Consider the following 17896-nt stretch of genomic DNA (forward strand, 5'->3'; position numbering starts at 1 on the left):
TGAAAATAATTCTGTAGGATCATGTATGATTTTGAGTTTATCTAAGAAATAAGTTAAGCTAGCTCTGGCTGCATCCATATAGTGGCTAAGAATTAAATAAATCATATTATTTTCCAATGATGTTACTAAAAATTCAAAAAGAGGTTAGAAATAACATTAATGTGTTGTTAGCATTTTCTCTGAACTGTCAACAAATGATATTTTTAGTAGTTTGATTGAAAAGATAGAGAAATGAAACAGAAAGATTGCATTTTAGAATATCAGTATCTGATCTGCAGAGAGTTAAGAAGGAGCAGTGTGGTGGATGGTGTTTGTACTATCTGGAGTTGAACTCATCCTGTGACAAAAGCATTTAATAGGTATTTATAGGCTTACAATTGGGCCCAAACTGTTAATGTTGTTTCAAAGGGGAAAAAAAAACCGTTTGAAGTATAGAAGCGATTAGAATATTACATTTACTTATAGGAATGTCACATTTTACTGACTTAGTAATAAAAGTTAGATGATAAAATAAAATGACTTCCAATAATATTCAGCATTGGAACAGAGCATTAGTAAGCCAATGAATAGTGTAAATTCTTTGTTTCCAAGGAAAACTTGTCCAAATCAAAGATATTCATTCTTCTTTGTTATCTTCAAAGTATGCAAATGTTTCTCTTGAAATTTCTCTATATTACTATGAATATGTTTCATTTTGCTTTTGTTTGTCTAAAATTAAGATATTATCCCATCTCCTTACTTTTTCTTCTTTTTTAAAAAAAATTCCCTTTCCTATGGGCAGTCTAGAAAATATGCTGATATGCTGATACATTAAGGGGCACATTCTTCCTGGAGAACTAGAAAAGTCCCAGAGTTGTGATTTTATGGGAAGATTTGGACAAGGAGTTCAAAGATAAGAAAGCATGTATGGATTGCTATTTGACTGGGAAGAATGAGTATTCATGTCTCCAGAAAAAATATGTGTTAAGTCTCTATATACATTTTCAAAGTATTAAATCTTTTTTTGTCAGTTTGATATCTAAATGTGAATTATATATCCCCCTTTCATTTTATATTTAAAATAAATTTCTAACAGCATTCACTGTTTTGGGATATAGATTTTCTTATTTGATTCAAGGAATTCAAGAATTGTAAAGACAAAAAGTTTTTAAGAAAACAAAATTCTACCGTGTACAGGTCTATCATGTTTCTGAAAATTAGGGCATTTTTGGAGCTGAGCTATACCCTTAATTTCATCTCCAAGCTGAGTTTTGGTATGGGATGCACATTGGTGTTGCATTGAAACCCACTGGGGATAGATTTGTGTTGTTTCTTTTCCCTTTCTTGCTCAATAATGTCTTAGCTTAATAACAACATAATCTGACTTAATAACACATATGGGCTCATATTTGGGTGGATTATCATCTGATGTAATGGACAGAAGCTGTCAGTGAGACACCTAATTGAATAGCATACTGATCCTGAAGTCAGAAGGAAAACTTGAGTTCAAATCTTACTTCAAAAATCTCATAACTGTGTAGCTCTGGACAAATTATTTAGCCTTTCACAGCCTCAGGTTTCTTATCTGTAAAGTAGGTTTAATAACTAGTTTGGGGTATTGTTCTGAGAATAAAACTAGATAATATCGTAAAACTTTACAAACTTAAATTTATTGTTGTTGATGAGTCATTTCAATTGTGTCTGATTTTTCAGGACACAAATTTGGGATTTTCTTGGCAAAGATACTGGCATGATTTGTCATTTCCTCCTGTAGGTCATTTTGGAAACTGAGGCAAACAGGATTAAGTGATGCTCTGGGTCATACAGCTAGTAATTGTTTGAGGCCATATTTGAACTCAGATTTTCCTGACTTCAAGTTCAGTGTTCTATATAAATGTTAGATTTCAAAAATTTATAATTATAACATGAAATATTTATTAATTTATATTCACATATAATTATGCATAATATAATCAATAATAATGTTATTGCCATAATTCATAATTAAAATGAAGCATAAAAGCTAAAAGTAAAGAAACATGAGGCATAGAATCCCAATTTATAGAAATAATTGTATAGGTAGCTCACTTTAAAGGATTAATTGTAAATTAGAGTCAGCCCATAAGTATTCACGATTTTAATGTGGTAGAGCAATTACAAGAATAGAAAGAAACAAGAAAACGTCATAAACTCATAGATCTAGAAGTAGAATGGACCTTAGAAGCCATCTAGTCCAACTGCTATTTTACAGATAACAACATGAAAGTTCATGAAGGTTAAATTATTTGTCTAAGGTCACATGGGATATAAAAGATAGAGCATGTATTTGAACATGTCTTCATCCCTTTTGATTGTGCGATGAAAAGTCAAAGATCAAAGAGAACAATGAATTGTTAAGCAAGATAGAGGAGAAATAAAAAAGGGTATAAGAGGTAGAAAAAATAAAATATGGGTAGGAATAAATAAATGTGGAAAAATTATGATGGGAGAAGGGAAGTGGAGTAGAGAAGGTTATTCTGGAGAAAATATGATAGAAGCCAGCACCATCACTTTCTTGCACATCCTCAGTGGGGAATAGCTCTTTTTGGATAGTTCCAAGATGATCATTCAACAAAACAAAACAAGAACATCTATTTCTTAGAAGAACAAACATCTAAAACATAGCAATCTAAAAGGGAAAAAACAAGTTAATACTCTGGAAAATAAGCAGATAAAAGGTTGTACATACAGGTAACCCTGGCATGCCTGCCGTTCCACCACCACCACCACCAGCCTTGACGTCATAGGATTCATACTGAGGAGAGAAATTCTGGAACAGAAAAATTGAAGTAAATGTGACTGAATTAAATCAAAACTTCATTTTTATGGCAGTCAGATTATTTAATGAATGGTTTGACAATTCTGTATGTTTTAGAAAAAGGCATTTTTCTGCTCTTTGAGGCTAGAGCAATATAGTTTCTCTCAAGTTAAATAGGATTGTATCACATAATTGTCTATTTTATTTTCCATTCCTCATAATCATAACCTGTCATAAGATCACATAGATCTACATCTGGAAGACCAGTTAATTCTATCCCCTAATTTTACATAAGATGAAATTAAAGCCTAATATACAAAGTAACAAAAAACTCAACTTGAAACTTCCTTAAGGTCATATATCTAGTTAGGGATAAAACCCAGCTCCCTTAAGTCATGATCCAAAACATAAAATCAAGAAAATATACCTGAATGGTCATGTCTATACTGCTTTTGTCCAATACATATAAATTCCACTGAAAGCATTAACAGAAAATAGACAGAACTTTGGCTTCTTTTAGGCTTTTTATATTTTAGCTCTGGATAAATGAATGATTATTAAGATGTCTTTAATTTTATAAATTAAAACAAGGAAGAGTTATTGTTTTATATGAAATATGAACCACAAGAAAGAAGTAAATGTTATATTTATGTCATTAATAGAAGAAAGACAGTGTGAGGACTGCTATCCATGTCACCATCATCAACATCTCTCAAATTGTAGTAAGAGCCATTGTCTTGAAAGAAATGGTCCTTTTAACTGAAATTAATAGGGAGCAGGGTTAGGCTCTTCAACAGGCCAAGTTTCTTCAATAATTCTTATAAAATCTGCATCCCTTCACTGGGTCCCCAAATCCTGGGGTTATATTATCAATGAGTACAATTATCCCCTTCTTATTTTCTTTTTTATTTTGACTAAAAATCTGTTAAAAAAGGTCAGAGAGTGGGTGTATGGATATTATAAAAGTAAATTTGTTTGCAGTCATATTCTAAGGAAAAGGTAAAGTAATTAGATAATGAAGGGGCACAATAATGATATTTTTTCAGCATTTGCAAACTTATTACTAAAAGGTGAGCAAATATTCTTCATCTCCACTGAGGATGGCACAAGAAGGATGAAAACTGTAGTATGAGAGATTTATTTAGATCAGATATGGGGAATATAAGACAATTAGAGTGGGAAAAGAGATGTGGATATCTTCAAAAGATCTCATGGAATCTTTAAGTCTATTTTCAGCTCTTACAAATGGTTAGAATATGATCTTGGTTAAACAAAGGATTTACTAGATTAAAATAATGCTCCTGTCATTCTAATATTTTACCTGGTTAATAGAAGGACATGATTCACAGATTCCAGGAGGGCCAGGAGAACCAGGAGTACCTGGTTGTCCAGGGATCCCAGGATCACCATTTCTCCCTGGAATACCAGGTGGGCCCTAAAAAAGAAAAAAAAGAAATAACTAAAATGGGGATACATTCAATAGCATTATAACAAAATCCTAATGATAAATAACATTATGAAGTTTAATTAATGGTCTTATATGAGAAAAACAATCTCTTGGGAACAAATGATATTTTAACTATTGGAGAAATTATCACTTGGTAGATAATGGCACTACATATGTAAACTTGTGCTTTGTTTAATATGACTCCAGATTAGAGGTTCTTCTTTCTGGGTATGTCATAGATCCCCTTGGCAATCTATTGAAATTTATATATCACTTAAAATGGAAAAAAATAAATACAAAGGCTAATAAAATTATTTAAGTGCAATTATCAAAATAATTTAAAATGTACAGTTCCACTAGAAACTATCCACAGGTCTCTAATAAATCTATGGAACCTGGATTTCTAAATGCTAAAAGATAGTGGTCAATTTGTGAGCTTTTAATTGTAATTTTCACAGTGACACATGGGATTCAGAAATTATGTGAGTTTTTAACAATATAAAAGCTGAAATGTAAAATTAAAACCATTATTGTACCAATTTTATCACAGTACCTAGCATCCAAACCAGTGGCAATAAAAGCATATATGAATGAGGAAATTATCACAACTAGAAAAGGCTATGGTAAACATAGATATATTATAAACCTCTCATTAGATTCGTTTTCTTTTTCTGAAAATTTTTTACTTACAGGATCTCCCTTTGGGCCTGCATGTCTAGGACCATCTGGAGGACGGGGAGTCTAGGGAGAAACAGAAAAACAAGATAAGAAACACATAGAAACCACTTTCTCATGAAATAGAAAATGCACCAATTAAACAAATACTATTGAACATTGGGTTTAATTCCTGTTGTTGGAAATGTTGCTCTACTCCACAGTTTCTTACAGATGAGAAGTCAATGAGATTAGATAGATATATTTCATCTTATTTCAATCTCTCTGAAAGAAAAGATAAATGTATTCCCTTATAGTTTCTTGAAAATGTGAAATTTCTTTCCTTTAAAAATATTACCGAAACTCTAAAAAACCCTGAAAAATAATTTTTAACCAATGGGTTAAAATTATTAGTTAAAATATTTTATCTTTATTTGTGGCTATTTAAAAAAAATTTCCTTCCTATCATTTTACTGGGGCTAATCTTTTAAGCTATATAGAAGTAGAGCTTAGATTATTCAGAGTTCTAATGATTAAAAAAAAAGTGTGTAATAGAATTGCTTTTCAAATATGTACTATATATAATGAATAGACTGTTTCCTTTGAAATCATTTAGGTTATCAGAGGACACAGGTTCAATTTGACCACAGGAACAAACTAGCCATATTATCATAGGCAAATAATTTAAACTTTGTCTTTATGAAATTCTCTAAGAAAATTAGTTATATGACAAATGAATTGTCAATCTATATATGTGGAGAGAGTTTTCACTTGGGGAAAGACTTACATAGATGAAATCACAGATCTGAATTGTTGATGACCATAATGGTGATAATGATTATCAATATCAAAAAGTTCAAAGCATATGTGGAAAGTCAAATTTAAAGAATGTTTTTTTACTAAAGGCCATTTTGGATCAACTCAATAGTTTTAGCCCAGTTTGAGGCTGGGATAAAGAAAAGATTAGATCTATTTTCCATTTTTGATTTTTCATTTGAATGTACACTAAGTATAATTTCATTTATTTTTAATGTTGTTTTATTCTTTTTTCTCCAACTGTCACTTTTTGTCTCATATTTAATAAATATCTGAAAATCTTCAGACCAAGAAGATTTTCACAGTATTCTCTTTATATTACCTGATAGTTTGATCCCTATTTTTTTTTTCATTTTACTGGGATTATAGGAAACTATTATCTCAATATTTTAAGCTCTTATGAATGTAGAGTACTGTAGAAGATTCTGGAGCTGAATTCATTATGAATTATTGAGTAAAAAGAATGTTTATTGATAAATATAGCATAATTGTTTTTTAAACAGGTATCATAGAAAGTCAGGAAGATTTGAGTTTAAATCCAGCCTCAGAAACGTTCTAGCTGGGTGATCCTAGGCAAGCCATCTAATCTTTGTTTATCACTGGAGAAGGAAATGGCAAACCAGTCAAATATCTTTGTCAATAACACCCTAAGGACAGAAATCCAGGGAGTTATGAAACATCAGATATGACTGACAAGACTAAACCACAAACTTAGAGATAATGATTAAATATTTATCAATTACATTGAATTTAACTTTTTTGAAATTTTGAAATTGTTTTTTGAAAATTATATTTTGAACATTTTGAAGTTATATTTATTTTTAAAGGATATCTTTGGTGTAGTTCCTATCTGCTATCAATGGACAAGCTTTGAAGAATGACCCATTTTTTTTTTTGGCCACAGCAACTTTTCAAGACCATGGACTAAGTTACAGGAAAGTTATAATCTTTATTATTGGAAAAAATACTTATAGTGATGAAATTATGTACTCTTGAAGTCTATTTTTATTTAGCTACTTATGAATAACATAAAATAAAGTCACTTAGTAAAAATGACAATTCTTTGATTAAGAAATATAAAAACATCTGTCATTGGCCCAGGAAAATATATCAAATTTATCCCTTTAAATGTGAATATTACACTACTTAAGGTTTTCTTTAAACTCACAGATGATGGAGGCTGTGGACAAACTGGACAGCATTCTCCAAATGGAATCTCTGGGCTTGGACAGTCCAACTCCTGTTCATCACATATTATGTCATCACAAAGTACAGATCCTGAGTCACACACACATATTTGACATGGTTCTGGCTTCCAAACATCTCTATCAGCATACGATTGGCCAAGATGAGTACATCCTGCGTCAACAGCTGGAAGAGAAATGAGATATGACCTTTATAGCTTTCTGCTTCATTCAAATATGACATGTTCTGGGCTCCTTTGAATGTGTGCGATAGCTTACTAAGATAAATTTATTACCAATTTTGCCAAATTTGCCTAAAGGATGTGTATGTGTGTGTGTGAATGTTTATAAATTGATACTGAGATTAAAAAGTATCTAGAAATTTTATGCAAATAAATAATTTCAGGTGATCTTAATATATACATTTCACTGCATTACATTTGAACTGATTGTTTTTTTGAAGGAGGAAACTGATTCTTTTCATTCAGTCCAAGATCACTCAAATATATTTTTCTTATGTAGTGGAAGTTCTGAAGTGCCTCACCACTCCCACCCTCCACCCCTGCCTCTAACTAATATAGCAAATACAATTTTTAAAGTAATTCCACTTCATGGAAAACATTACTATAGTAAGAAATAAGAAGTGCTTTTAATCTAAAACCTTCCTTAGTCAAAGGATGTTTATATGATATCATTAGGGGTGGAAGAAACTAAATTAGTTAACTTATAATTCAAATTTTGAAAAATATTGTGTTTTTCATACTTAATTCTTATAATACAAATAGAGTTAAGAAAATTATATTTGCACATCTAATGTTTATAAGAAATCAGTAAACCAGTGAAATCAGAGTTTAATAGAATGCTACGCAAGTTAAGGTTTTTATACATTTTAGTAACCATTTTTTGCCAACCTTTCTTGAAAATACCCTCATTTTACTTTTTTAACATGAACACATACTAAAAATTCCTTAACTCCTTGTTCTTCTTAAAAATTTTTTTACAAAAGCAGTGAAATTTAATTTCCATGATATGATATCTCTCATGCTCAAAGATAATGCAGTCTAAGAATTTTTTAAAATATTATTCCAGAAATGGTAAATAATTTGCACTGCTCCATCTATCTTCTCCTTTGTAGGCTACTTGAATAAGTCAGGATTAAAAGTCCAGTCCAAAGAAATCTTGAGTGAGATCACTTAAATTAATTGAATAGATTAGCTGTAGTCTACTATGTTCTTTGAAAACAAAACAAAACAAAACAAAAAACTCAAAATTCTAAATATTGGTGAACTCCTCTAAGTATTTTTTCTTATCAAATTATTTTTATATAATAGAAGGTTTTTTTGTTTTTACATTATATTTATTTCCAAATGTATCCTTTCCTTCTCCAATAAGCAGAAAACATCCCTTATCATTAAGAATACAGGGGAAAAAATAAGTCAAGATAACTAAGAGATCAATTGAGTCTGATAGCATATGCAGTTATACATCTGTAGTCTCTTAATTCTGCAAAGAAAAATAGATGTTTTCTCATTCTCTGGGATGAAAAATGGATCATTAAAATTATATAACATCTAAGAACTTTTTGTAATTTCCAATTGCATTGAAGTAATCTTTAGTTACAGGGTTTTGCTGATTCTCTTTGTTCTGTATCAAGTCATAGAAGTCTTCCTATTTTCTCAGTTCTCCATACTTTATCACAGAGAAGTAATATTTTGTTACATTCATGTGTCATATTTTCTATAACTATTTCTCAATGGATAATATTTCTCTATATAGTAGGTTTGAAAAACACTTAAAATACAATGTAATCTTTTCCCAAAATTGAAAAAGAAACACACTTTGGACCAAGTTTTAAAAAAATTCCCTTTATGTCTACTTTGCACTAAACACTTATTGCTCAACTTTAATTTCAAATATTAAACATGTGCTCTATAATGTTTCAAAAGGTTTAAAAGTTCATTGTAAGGTCTTCAAGAAAAAAAATATATCCACACACATGTGTACCTTTATAAGTTTATCTATTTTGTCCCATGCTTTGAAATTTGCATTGGAAACAGTTGATGTGGTATTGTGAATTAATGCTGTAACTCCTCTTTGTAGAGTCTAATACCATCACATCACAGAATATTAAAAATTTTTGACCTTGAACTAACTTATAAAAACCATCTCCATTGAACTTTATCATTGCCCACAACAGAAGGGACTAATTTTTTGCCTTTCTCAGTATTCCCATTATTCAGCACAGTATCTAGTAAGTACTTGATAAATGCTTGTTGACTGATTGGCCATCCCCAAATCCAAAAATGCAACTCCCCTAACCATTGTAGGCCAACTTCATTTGGAAATAACTGCAAACAATGGGATCATATCTTATTATAATTCCCAGAAGCCTTTAATGGCTATCTGCATATAGCATTGTCACTCATAGTAACTTCTATTATTTTTCTCATACAATGTAATATTTTAGAGTAATCAGTTAATTAAACTAAGTAAGCAGGAAAATCCTATTACTTTACCTGTAATCATGGTGTAGAAGAAAGCATATTGAATGTAAGTTCAGGTATTTATACTCCTACCTTATTTTAGTTGTTCGCTAATTATGTGACCTTGGTCAGGTCATTCAATCTTCCTTAATTTCTTTTTGTAAAATGAGAACTAGTTTAAACAATCTATGAACTTCCTTCTAATGATTGTTTTCCAATATTCTATTTTACCGAGGGAGAGAGAGGGAGAGGAAAAGAGAAAGAGAGAGAGAGAGAGAGAGAGAGAGAGAGAGAGAGAGAGAGGGAGAGAGAGATTCTTGGTACCTATAATTGTTCCATCAGAAAAATGCAAACATGAAGCTACCTCTTTTGAATTTCTGCTCCTCTTTCCCATTTGTCTTAACATGTCTGAACTTAATTAACCATAACCAGCCTGTTGTCTTTCACTGGCCTCATCTTAAGCATTCAATAAGCTAAGTAAGTACCTTTCCTACCCTCAACATGGGCACAGATAACATAAATTTCAGCATAAGTGGCATTCTTTAACAGAGAATTTTCAGGATATCAGCAACCAGAGTCTTAGATGAAATGATGATGAGAAATTGATATTTCCTCTGACTCTCCTGGAGATATCTGTTCTCATTCTGAAAACTACTTATAGGGAAAGATTTTCATTGTAGAAATCCAATAGAAAATTCAGTATGTATCATGAATGCATTTCCTTTTCAAACTAAATATCAAGATTTCTAATGCTTCTAGCATTTCTGTGCTCAAAATTGGTATATGAATAAATAACTAAAATTGATTTGAAGAGGCCGAAAGAAAAAAGAAGACTTGTGAAATATTAACATGAAAATACACACAAATACCTTTATTGGGACCATTGTGTCTATTTGTAACAAGGCAAGCTAAGGAACCAATATTTTTTTTTTTTCTCTCTTGTTGACAACTTTGAAGTTTTTTGTTTGTTTATTTGTTTTAGGTATTAAAATATAAAAAAAATCAAAATGATAGAATGTAACAGTTGGAAAGTGTCTTAGAAATTATGGAGTCTAAATACCTCATTTTACATATGAAGAAACTGGAGCAAACAAGTGACTTGCCTAAGACCATACAAGTAATAAATAACAGAGTTGGAATTTGAACCCAAAATCTTTAATTTCAGTCTATTGGTCTTTTTATATCATGTAAATGAGAAATTATTTCTTGCCACTGTATGCATTTTATATGTAGTATATAAATTTACATTTATATTAGGTAAAAGTATAAATTGGAAGTAAGTTGGTATATGGAGAAAAAAAGTCATTAATTGTTTCCAAAATGAAATTCCCTCATTTTTCCACCCTCATGGTGTAGTCAGACTAGATATCTCTAACATAGCTTCTATCTTTACATAGCATCATGTTTCTATTTCTTGGTCTTCTAAGCCAACAATTATGTGACAGTGATTTCTTGGCCTCCAGAATTTTGTATTACACATATATGGCATAAGCAGAGGGTAACTTGACTATTTATCTTGGCTTGAGGTTTGCATAAATTTGTCTCCTTCTCTAGCCAGAAAAGTTGTCTTGGCCTTCCAGTTGAATTTTCCTTTTTCCTTTCCCATCTCCTCATGTAACCATTTATTGCCGTCTAAACTGACCCATTCACTTTGCCCTCTTGCTTAGGTAATCTAAATCATCTATGTTTACTAGTACTGGATAGCACTGATTTTTTTCTCATTTTTTACTTATAATTTTTGAAGCATATAAACGTATGATCAATTCTGAACTGAATGTCAGTCATTCTAATGGTGAATAATGGTCCTTAACCTGATTTGTCAGTATCATTCTTAAGTTTTTTTCCTAATTATTTTTCATCACCTTATGTCTGAATTTTAAAACACTCATGTGTTTGGAATATAAATTTTCCCAGAGAATGAAATCAACCTAAATTATTTTTATTTGCCTGAACATGTGTAGCAATGCATTAGCGACTTTGTAAAATTTACGTATATATATATATATATATATATATATATATATATATATGCTTTGCCCTAAGGATAAAACATTGATAATAATATAGAAAGAAAAGAGGTGCACATTTATAAGTATTGAAAAAAATCCATAAATTAATAACACATATCTTATCCTTTTATCATCTATAGTCAATGAAATATACATATTGGTATCCAATGAAAAGAACTTTTTCATCCAGTTAGATTGAGGCAAATTTCATGGGATAGGTGGGATTTCTGGTTCTGTTTGAATGAGGCAAGAGAAGTTTGGAAAATTGGAAGAAAAAAGACATTGCAGATATAAGCGCAGCCTATATAATTTGGGAATTCCTAAATTGATAGAGATTGAAACTCAAGCAGATTGTAGGATTCTGGAAGTTAAAAATCTTTATCTTGAATGAATGAGTGAACGAGTGAGTGAGTGAATGAATGAATGAATCTGCCTAACTGATAAGAAGTAAAACAAACTTTTGGGAAAACAAATAATTGCCACCTAAATAAATAAATAAATATAAACTAGACAATGTGAGTGCATTGGTGAAATCACAAGTAAAGCATAATTTCAATCTATTGGTCTTTTTATATTATGTAAATGAGAAATTATTTCTTTATCTATCCAATGATATTAAAGGTATTTTAATTTAAAGGAGAATGATTTGACTTAAACAATAAGCCTGTTTTAGTTAACAATACTGACAGAGAGTTTTGATGAAAAGAAACAAGATAAGGAGAGAGTATTTTGATGTATTTTGGATTACAAACTCCTTGAGGGCAGGCATTATGTGATATTTGTTTTTGTAATTCTACTTCCTAGCACAACACCTTGCATTTACTGGACCCTCTTAAGAATGTTTATTAATTTGAGAATACAGGACCATAGAATTAGTGGAAAAATGACAGATTTTTGATCCTATAATAATTAAAACAAGAATATTTTATGCATTGTTCTTGCTGTCATCTAAAAGTGTAGCATGTCATTTCCCCTAACATTTATACTCAATTCCTCAATATCATAAGCAGACCAATAATTTATCTGCTTCTCACCAAATATTATGTATTAAAGCATTTCTTAACCATTATATAGTCATTAGCCATGTCTAGATATTTCTTCCCATATTCTAGAATTTGAATCTTTTGCATTCCCCCCCTTCTCATCTTCACTGCCATGTAGGATGAATATCTTGGTTTATGAAACTTTTTTTCCCTTGGGCTTCTTGGTGGGGAAAAATGGTTTTCTACTATTTCTACTGTTTCCTATATCAAATAACTCAATATACTATTGGCATAACATTTTCTCAATTCGCTGGTTCGAATATTTTACTTACCTCCCACTACTTTTGGTCATTTCCTGATCATCTCTGGATTGAATATTATTTTGTGAGAATGAGACCCTTTTCAATGTCATTAAATTTAATGAGATAGTGTTTACTGAAAATATTATAGTTGGTCTAGAAGGTTGAAGCCTTTCTTTGTTGTATTATTTAAAATGTCCTTGATTTCTTAGCTTCTCAAAGAAGATTGCCTTAAAGTCTGTTCTAAGTCTAGATTATTTTTTCTATAATCAATATATTCTTAAAATACTTAAAGATGGTTTCATGCTCTTTTTTTTTTTCTTTTTTGGATTTAAGTGTTTTATGTTTCAAAAGTTCCTGAGAAGCACCTGGTATATAACAAAGCTTTATTAAATGCTTATTGATTTGATTAACCCTATTTAATTTTAGGACAAACTCAGGCTTTCTACATCATCTTCATCTTCAGTGAAAGCTTTTCTCCCTCAGACTCTACAGATCCCAACATAACTTTAACACCTTCTACTGAGGAAAAATAAAAGGATAGTTTTGGTTGGTATTTTCACATCACTTACTCTAAGGATATCTATCAGTCAGCTAGCCAATTGGCACACATCAGTTCATTTACCAACGGAAATCCCAGGTCTTATGCTGACAGTATAAGAAAAAACTTTTCCCACCAATCTAGTTTGCTATCCTCCATTTGAACAGTAGGTGGGGATATTAAATAAAAAGATGAGTGTCCCCAGTTCTGTTCTGGGTTTTATTATCTTGGTTTGAGAAATGAAAGGGAAAATTGTAGAGTTCTTGGCAGCATGAATATGCTCACTAGGTTTTCCTGGGAAAACTTTGAGCTAATTTAGTTTTGTATACCTATCCCTGCTTTGTGTTCAGAAGTATGCCAGTAGTTCAACTTGCAATATAACCTACCATGTGTTACACATATGGCTTTAGAAAGAGTTCCACATTACTCTAGTAAACTGATCTCTTTTCAACCACTGGCAAATCATAGGTAAAAATAACAAGAAGAGGGAGAAAGCTGATTCGTTTTCATAACTTGTGGCTCAAAGTGATGGAATATTTTCTGCAATCAAGATTTTCTTCTTGGTATCCTCATAATACATATTATTACTTCCAAGACATTCTTAAATATCAAGAATGAATAGTCTTAGTTTGCCAGAGCAAAAGCTGTACTTAATTCTTAAAGCACTAGTTGCAGACTGTGGTAATATACAATTTTAGTTCTTTCATGATTGCTGAGATGGCTTGCCAGTAATTGTGAAAATACATAATAAATTTCTGAACATCTGCAAATGATTTTGTAAACTACAAGTGATGTTCTGTTCAGTAATTTTGTATATTTTTGTGAAACACTGAGATTTCCTCTATTTACTTAATGCTCAGAGCTTTGAGATATCTGCTGAAGAAAAATAATCTGGGAGGGGCACAGGACTTAACCACATAGCATGTTACCATATGACACATTTGAAATTGTCTTATAAGCTATCTTTCTAGACTCTATCCCTATCAATGGAGCTTCAAGCATCTCTTCAGATCCCTTTTCCTCTAATGGAGTGACATTGTAAGGTCCTAAAATAAACTTTGACCAAGTCTTCTGAGCATGCAATGTGAAAATTCCACAATTTTTTTTTTTTTTTTTTTTTTTTTTTTTTTTTTTTGCTTAACAGTTCTGTAACCATATGAGATAATTTAGAAACCATACTGAGGAAAGGGTCTAAAAACCATCTTTAAAATTTTCTTAGTCCATTCACTAATTCACAAAATTGTTTTCAATGGAAAATATTTCAACATAGATAACAGAATCATAGATGATTAAAGGTGAAAGGAAGGTTAAGAAGTAGAATCAGTACCTGAACAAACCTTTTTTGAAAAAAAAAGGATGAGTAGAAAAACTGAATGAAAGCTGAACTGAAATGAGGTTAATTTTTTAAATCGATACTCTTCAAATATCCTTCATTCATTTCTATACTCCTGTGCCTCATAGAAATATGAAATTATTCCTGGCTTTGAATAAGACAGTAGAATATAAATTCTGGTTAGGGTTACAAGGTTGAGAAGACTCAGCATATGGTTTAAGTAACACTATGTCTATCATCCAAGATTCCTATCAAGCTACCATGCTTGTGCTTGTGCTTTGTGCCTATGCACAAAATTTGTTGAAATTATTTGACCATGGTAATATGTGTCTATGTGTATATTCTGAAATGCATATATTATGTATACATAGAGAAAAGAGTGATAGAACAGAAAGGAAATTTAGGTAGTTAATTCAAAAGTTCAATATCTTTGTCATGAAAATTGAAAAAAGCATGGTAATTTATTTCAAATATCACTATCAAGTTGCTCATCAGTTGCTAAGATGCCCATTTGCCCACCACCCATTGTTGTAATTATATTGATGTCATAGTAAGGAAATATAATCATCTGGGCAAGACAGGACACTAGATGCTAGGCCTACAGAATGGACTGTTCCCAATAGCAGAATTCTTAACAATAAGGTTTTCAAGCTGGTGAATTAGAAAGAGGTCAGGTTTTTAAGAATACCAAGAAGGGAGGAAGTGCCTAATGTGAGAGGAAGGAAATGTGAATATATGTGTTTAGAAACATTTTATCTTGGGCCATACTATTCAAATCAAAGTACTTTGGGCTCTATTTTATAGGTCAGAGGGGAAATTTTTTTTTTCCAAGTCCAAGAATGCTCTAGAAAACAGTCTCAGTTTTCTTCTTTATATATTGTGCAAAGATACAGTCTTAATTCACTCTCCATCAACTTAGGAATTAAAAAGTCCTTAACATTTCTTAGATGCATCTAGTGTTAGTAAAAGAAAACAGGTTTGATTTATTAGCATTTTAAATAGTCAAGAAAGAATTTGTTTATTTTAGAAGGAAACTATTCTAATTCTTTCTCTATGTTTTGAAAGAGATATATGAGGATGTTGGAAAGAAATAATGTCTCAGCTTTTAAAAGAGCATTCCTTTGGACTTAGTGAACAAGAAAGCAGAGTGCCAAATGCCCTACCTAAAAAGGTGACTGGTACAATGATTACAATTAAAAAGAAAGGAAGGAAGAAGGAAGAAAGGAAAAAGAAGAAAGGAAGAGAGAAAATAAATCATTCTTCCTCTCTTGTTTAAAACAGTAATGGAAACAAAATGGAAACTTTGCAATGAGCTCATTGTTTCTCTAAGCCAGGATCCCAAATGTTCTGAACTTGGGATAATTAGATATTATCTGAAACCATGAACTATTAAAGTGTTATCCACTATATAACACAAGAAAGAAGAATGATGGCATTCAAAGTTATCTTTGAAAGAAGATTCACTAAGAAATATAGAGGCAAATCTTCAATGTGAACTTCTTATACATTATTTAAAAAATAAGGTGCTAGGATCCCAATAACTAAATGTAATTCCCAAAAATCTTTAATATAATTCTCAAGATGTATCATAACATGGAGCAGTAATCCATTTCGAATGTAGAATCCTGGGGCACAAAAATTTTTTTTAAATGACTTATGACTTGCTCATGTGGTCATATAGCTAATATGTCTCAGAGGTGAGCTCTGATCTTTCCAGCTCCAAGATCAAACCTTTATCTGCTACTCCAGTTCCTTCATAGTTTTACAATATAAGCAAACACTCTTTAAACTATAAATTCTTAACCTGTTTGTATGTGTAATGAACCTTTTGGCAGAATATGAGCTCATTCTAAGAAAAACTATGTTAAATGCATGAAATAAAATACACGCTATTGTCAAAAAATAATCATTTTTTAAAAATTTAAAATTTTAATAATTATTTTAAATAAATAAAAATCAGGAAGAAAGAAATAGGAAGGAATGAAAGAAAAAAGAGATGAAAGATGGAAAGAAGGAAAGCAAGAAGAAAGGGATGGAGAAGTGGGGAACAATGGATGAGATAGAAGAGGTGAGAGGGAGAGAGAAAGAAAATTAAGGTAAAGAAAAAAGGAAAGAGAAATAAAAAGAATTGAATAGAGATAGGAAAAGATGAAAACTGATTAAATGTTTTTTATATCATACATAGTTAAATGGGAATGAACTATAGTCATGGAATGAATTAGGCATAGAATTTTACATCATACTTGTAAATATTTTAAAACAATAAATTCCTTGAATCTTTAAAAAAAACCTATTTGCTAGAGAAAATTTAGATTTGGCAACATTGTCTGTTTTAAATAGGAATCTCTTATCCTTTAAATAGGGAGAAAGAAAGAAAGTTAGAAAGATAAATAGAAAGAAAGAAAGATTAGCCCAGGAAACTATACCAGGAGAACTTTTCTGCTTGGCCTTTCTTTGTTTTCTTCCCTGATAAAATAGCTAGGAAGGAGTTGGCTAACTAGGTCCTCTGCTCTAGGGATCTCTGTTTTTCTTTGTCACATCCTGAGATCTGCCTCCCACCAACTTCCACCTCTATGTCTTGAGATTAAGATCTTCCCTGGACTTCTCTTATCCATCTCAACAATTAATTTTTGCCCTGAAAATTTTCTCCCACCAAGAATTTCTATGCTGTGTCACATTTCCCAAAGGCTATTTAAAATAAAGTGTGGTAATGAGTTTAATGAGACAAACTAGTTCTTATTAGTGTATTAATTGGATAAATGTTATTCTTTTAAGGTAATATATTTTTCTTAACCCATTTAAAATACAAAGGTCTGAAAAAAAGTCTACAACAAAAGTTTTATAGTTCTTTAGAGTCTGACTCTTTAACCTGATTTGGGATTTTCTTGGCAAAAAAAGTAAAGTTGGTTTATTTTCTTCTCCAGCTCATTGTACATTTGAGGAAACCAAGTCAAACAGGGTTAAGTTACTTGCCCAGAATCAAACAGCTAGTAACTATCTGAAGTCAGTTTTGAAATCAGGAATATGAGTTTTTCTCACTAAAGGCCTGTAAATGTTTTACAACCTAGTTGTTCCACAACAAAAAGTAGTGTTTTAAATATGAGGATTTTAGTCTGTGTAGCAGACCAATGGAAGAAACAGCTTTGGTCAAGTCAGATTTAAAATATTTCTCAATTCGCACAAAATAAGTAGTTGCCTGCTTCTTTTATTCACAGAACTAGCCCTATTCCAAGGGTTTGAATAAGAAGTTTTTGTGGTCAGAAGAGGAACAGTTAAGTACTAGAGTATAGGAGTTATGAAGCCAACTGGCTTAGAGGAGAGGCAATGGCAGGAACTGGTGAGATGCAAGACAGCAAAGGTATTCTAATAGA

At 31.2% G+C, this 17896-nt stretch overlaps 1 protein-coding gene across 1 annotated transcript in view; it reads right to left on the reverse strand.

Moving 5' to 3' along the window:
• The window catches only part of COL3A1 (collagen type III alpha 1 chain), a 64689-nt gene that overhangs the window by 37206 nt on the left and 9587 nt on the right, over positions 1–17896 (reverse strand). The window contains exons 2-5 of the mRNA XM_003764039.4: positions 6862–7064; positions 4914–4964; positions 4098–4211; positions 2708–2788 (exon numbers count right to left, since the gene is read on the reverse strand). Of these exons, the coding sequence (XP_003764087.1) occupies positions 2708–2788; positions 4098–4211; positions 4914–4964; positions 6862–7064 (449 nt within the window). The remainder of the gene's footprint in view (positions 1–2707; positions 2789–4097; positions 4212–4913; positions 4965–6861; positions 7065–17896) is intronic.

The sequence above is a fragment of the Sarcophilus harrisii genome, chromosome 3, assembly GCF_902635505.1.
Source record: "Sarcophilus harrisii chromosome 3, mSarHar1.11, whole genome shotgun sequence".
Lineage (NCBI taxonomy): Eukaryota > Metazoa > Chordata > Mammalia > Dasyuromorphia > Dasyuridae > Sarcophilus > Sarcophilus harrisii.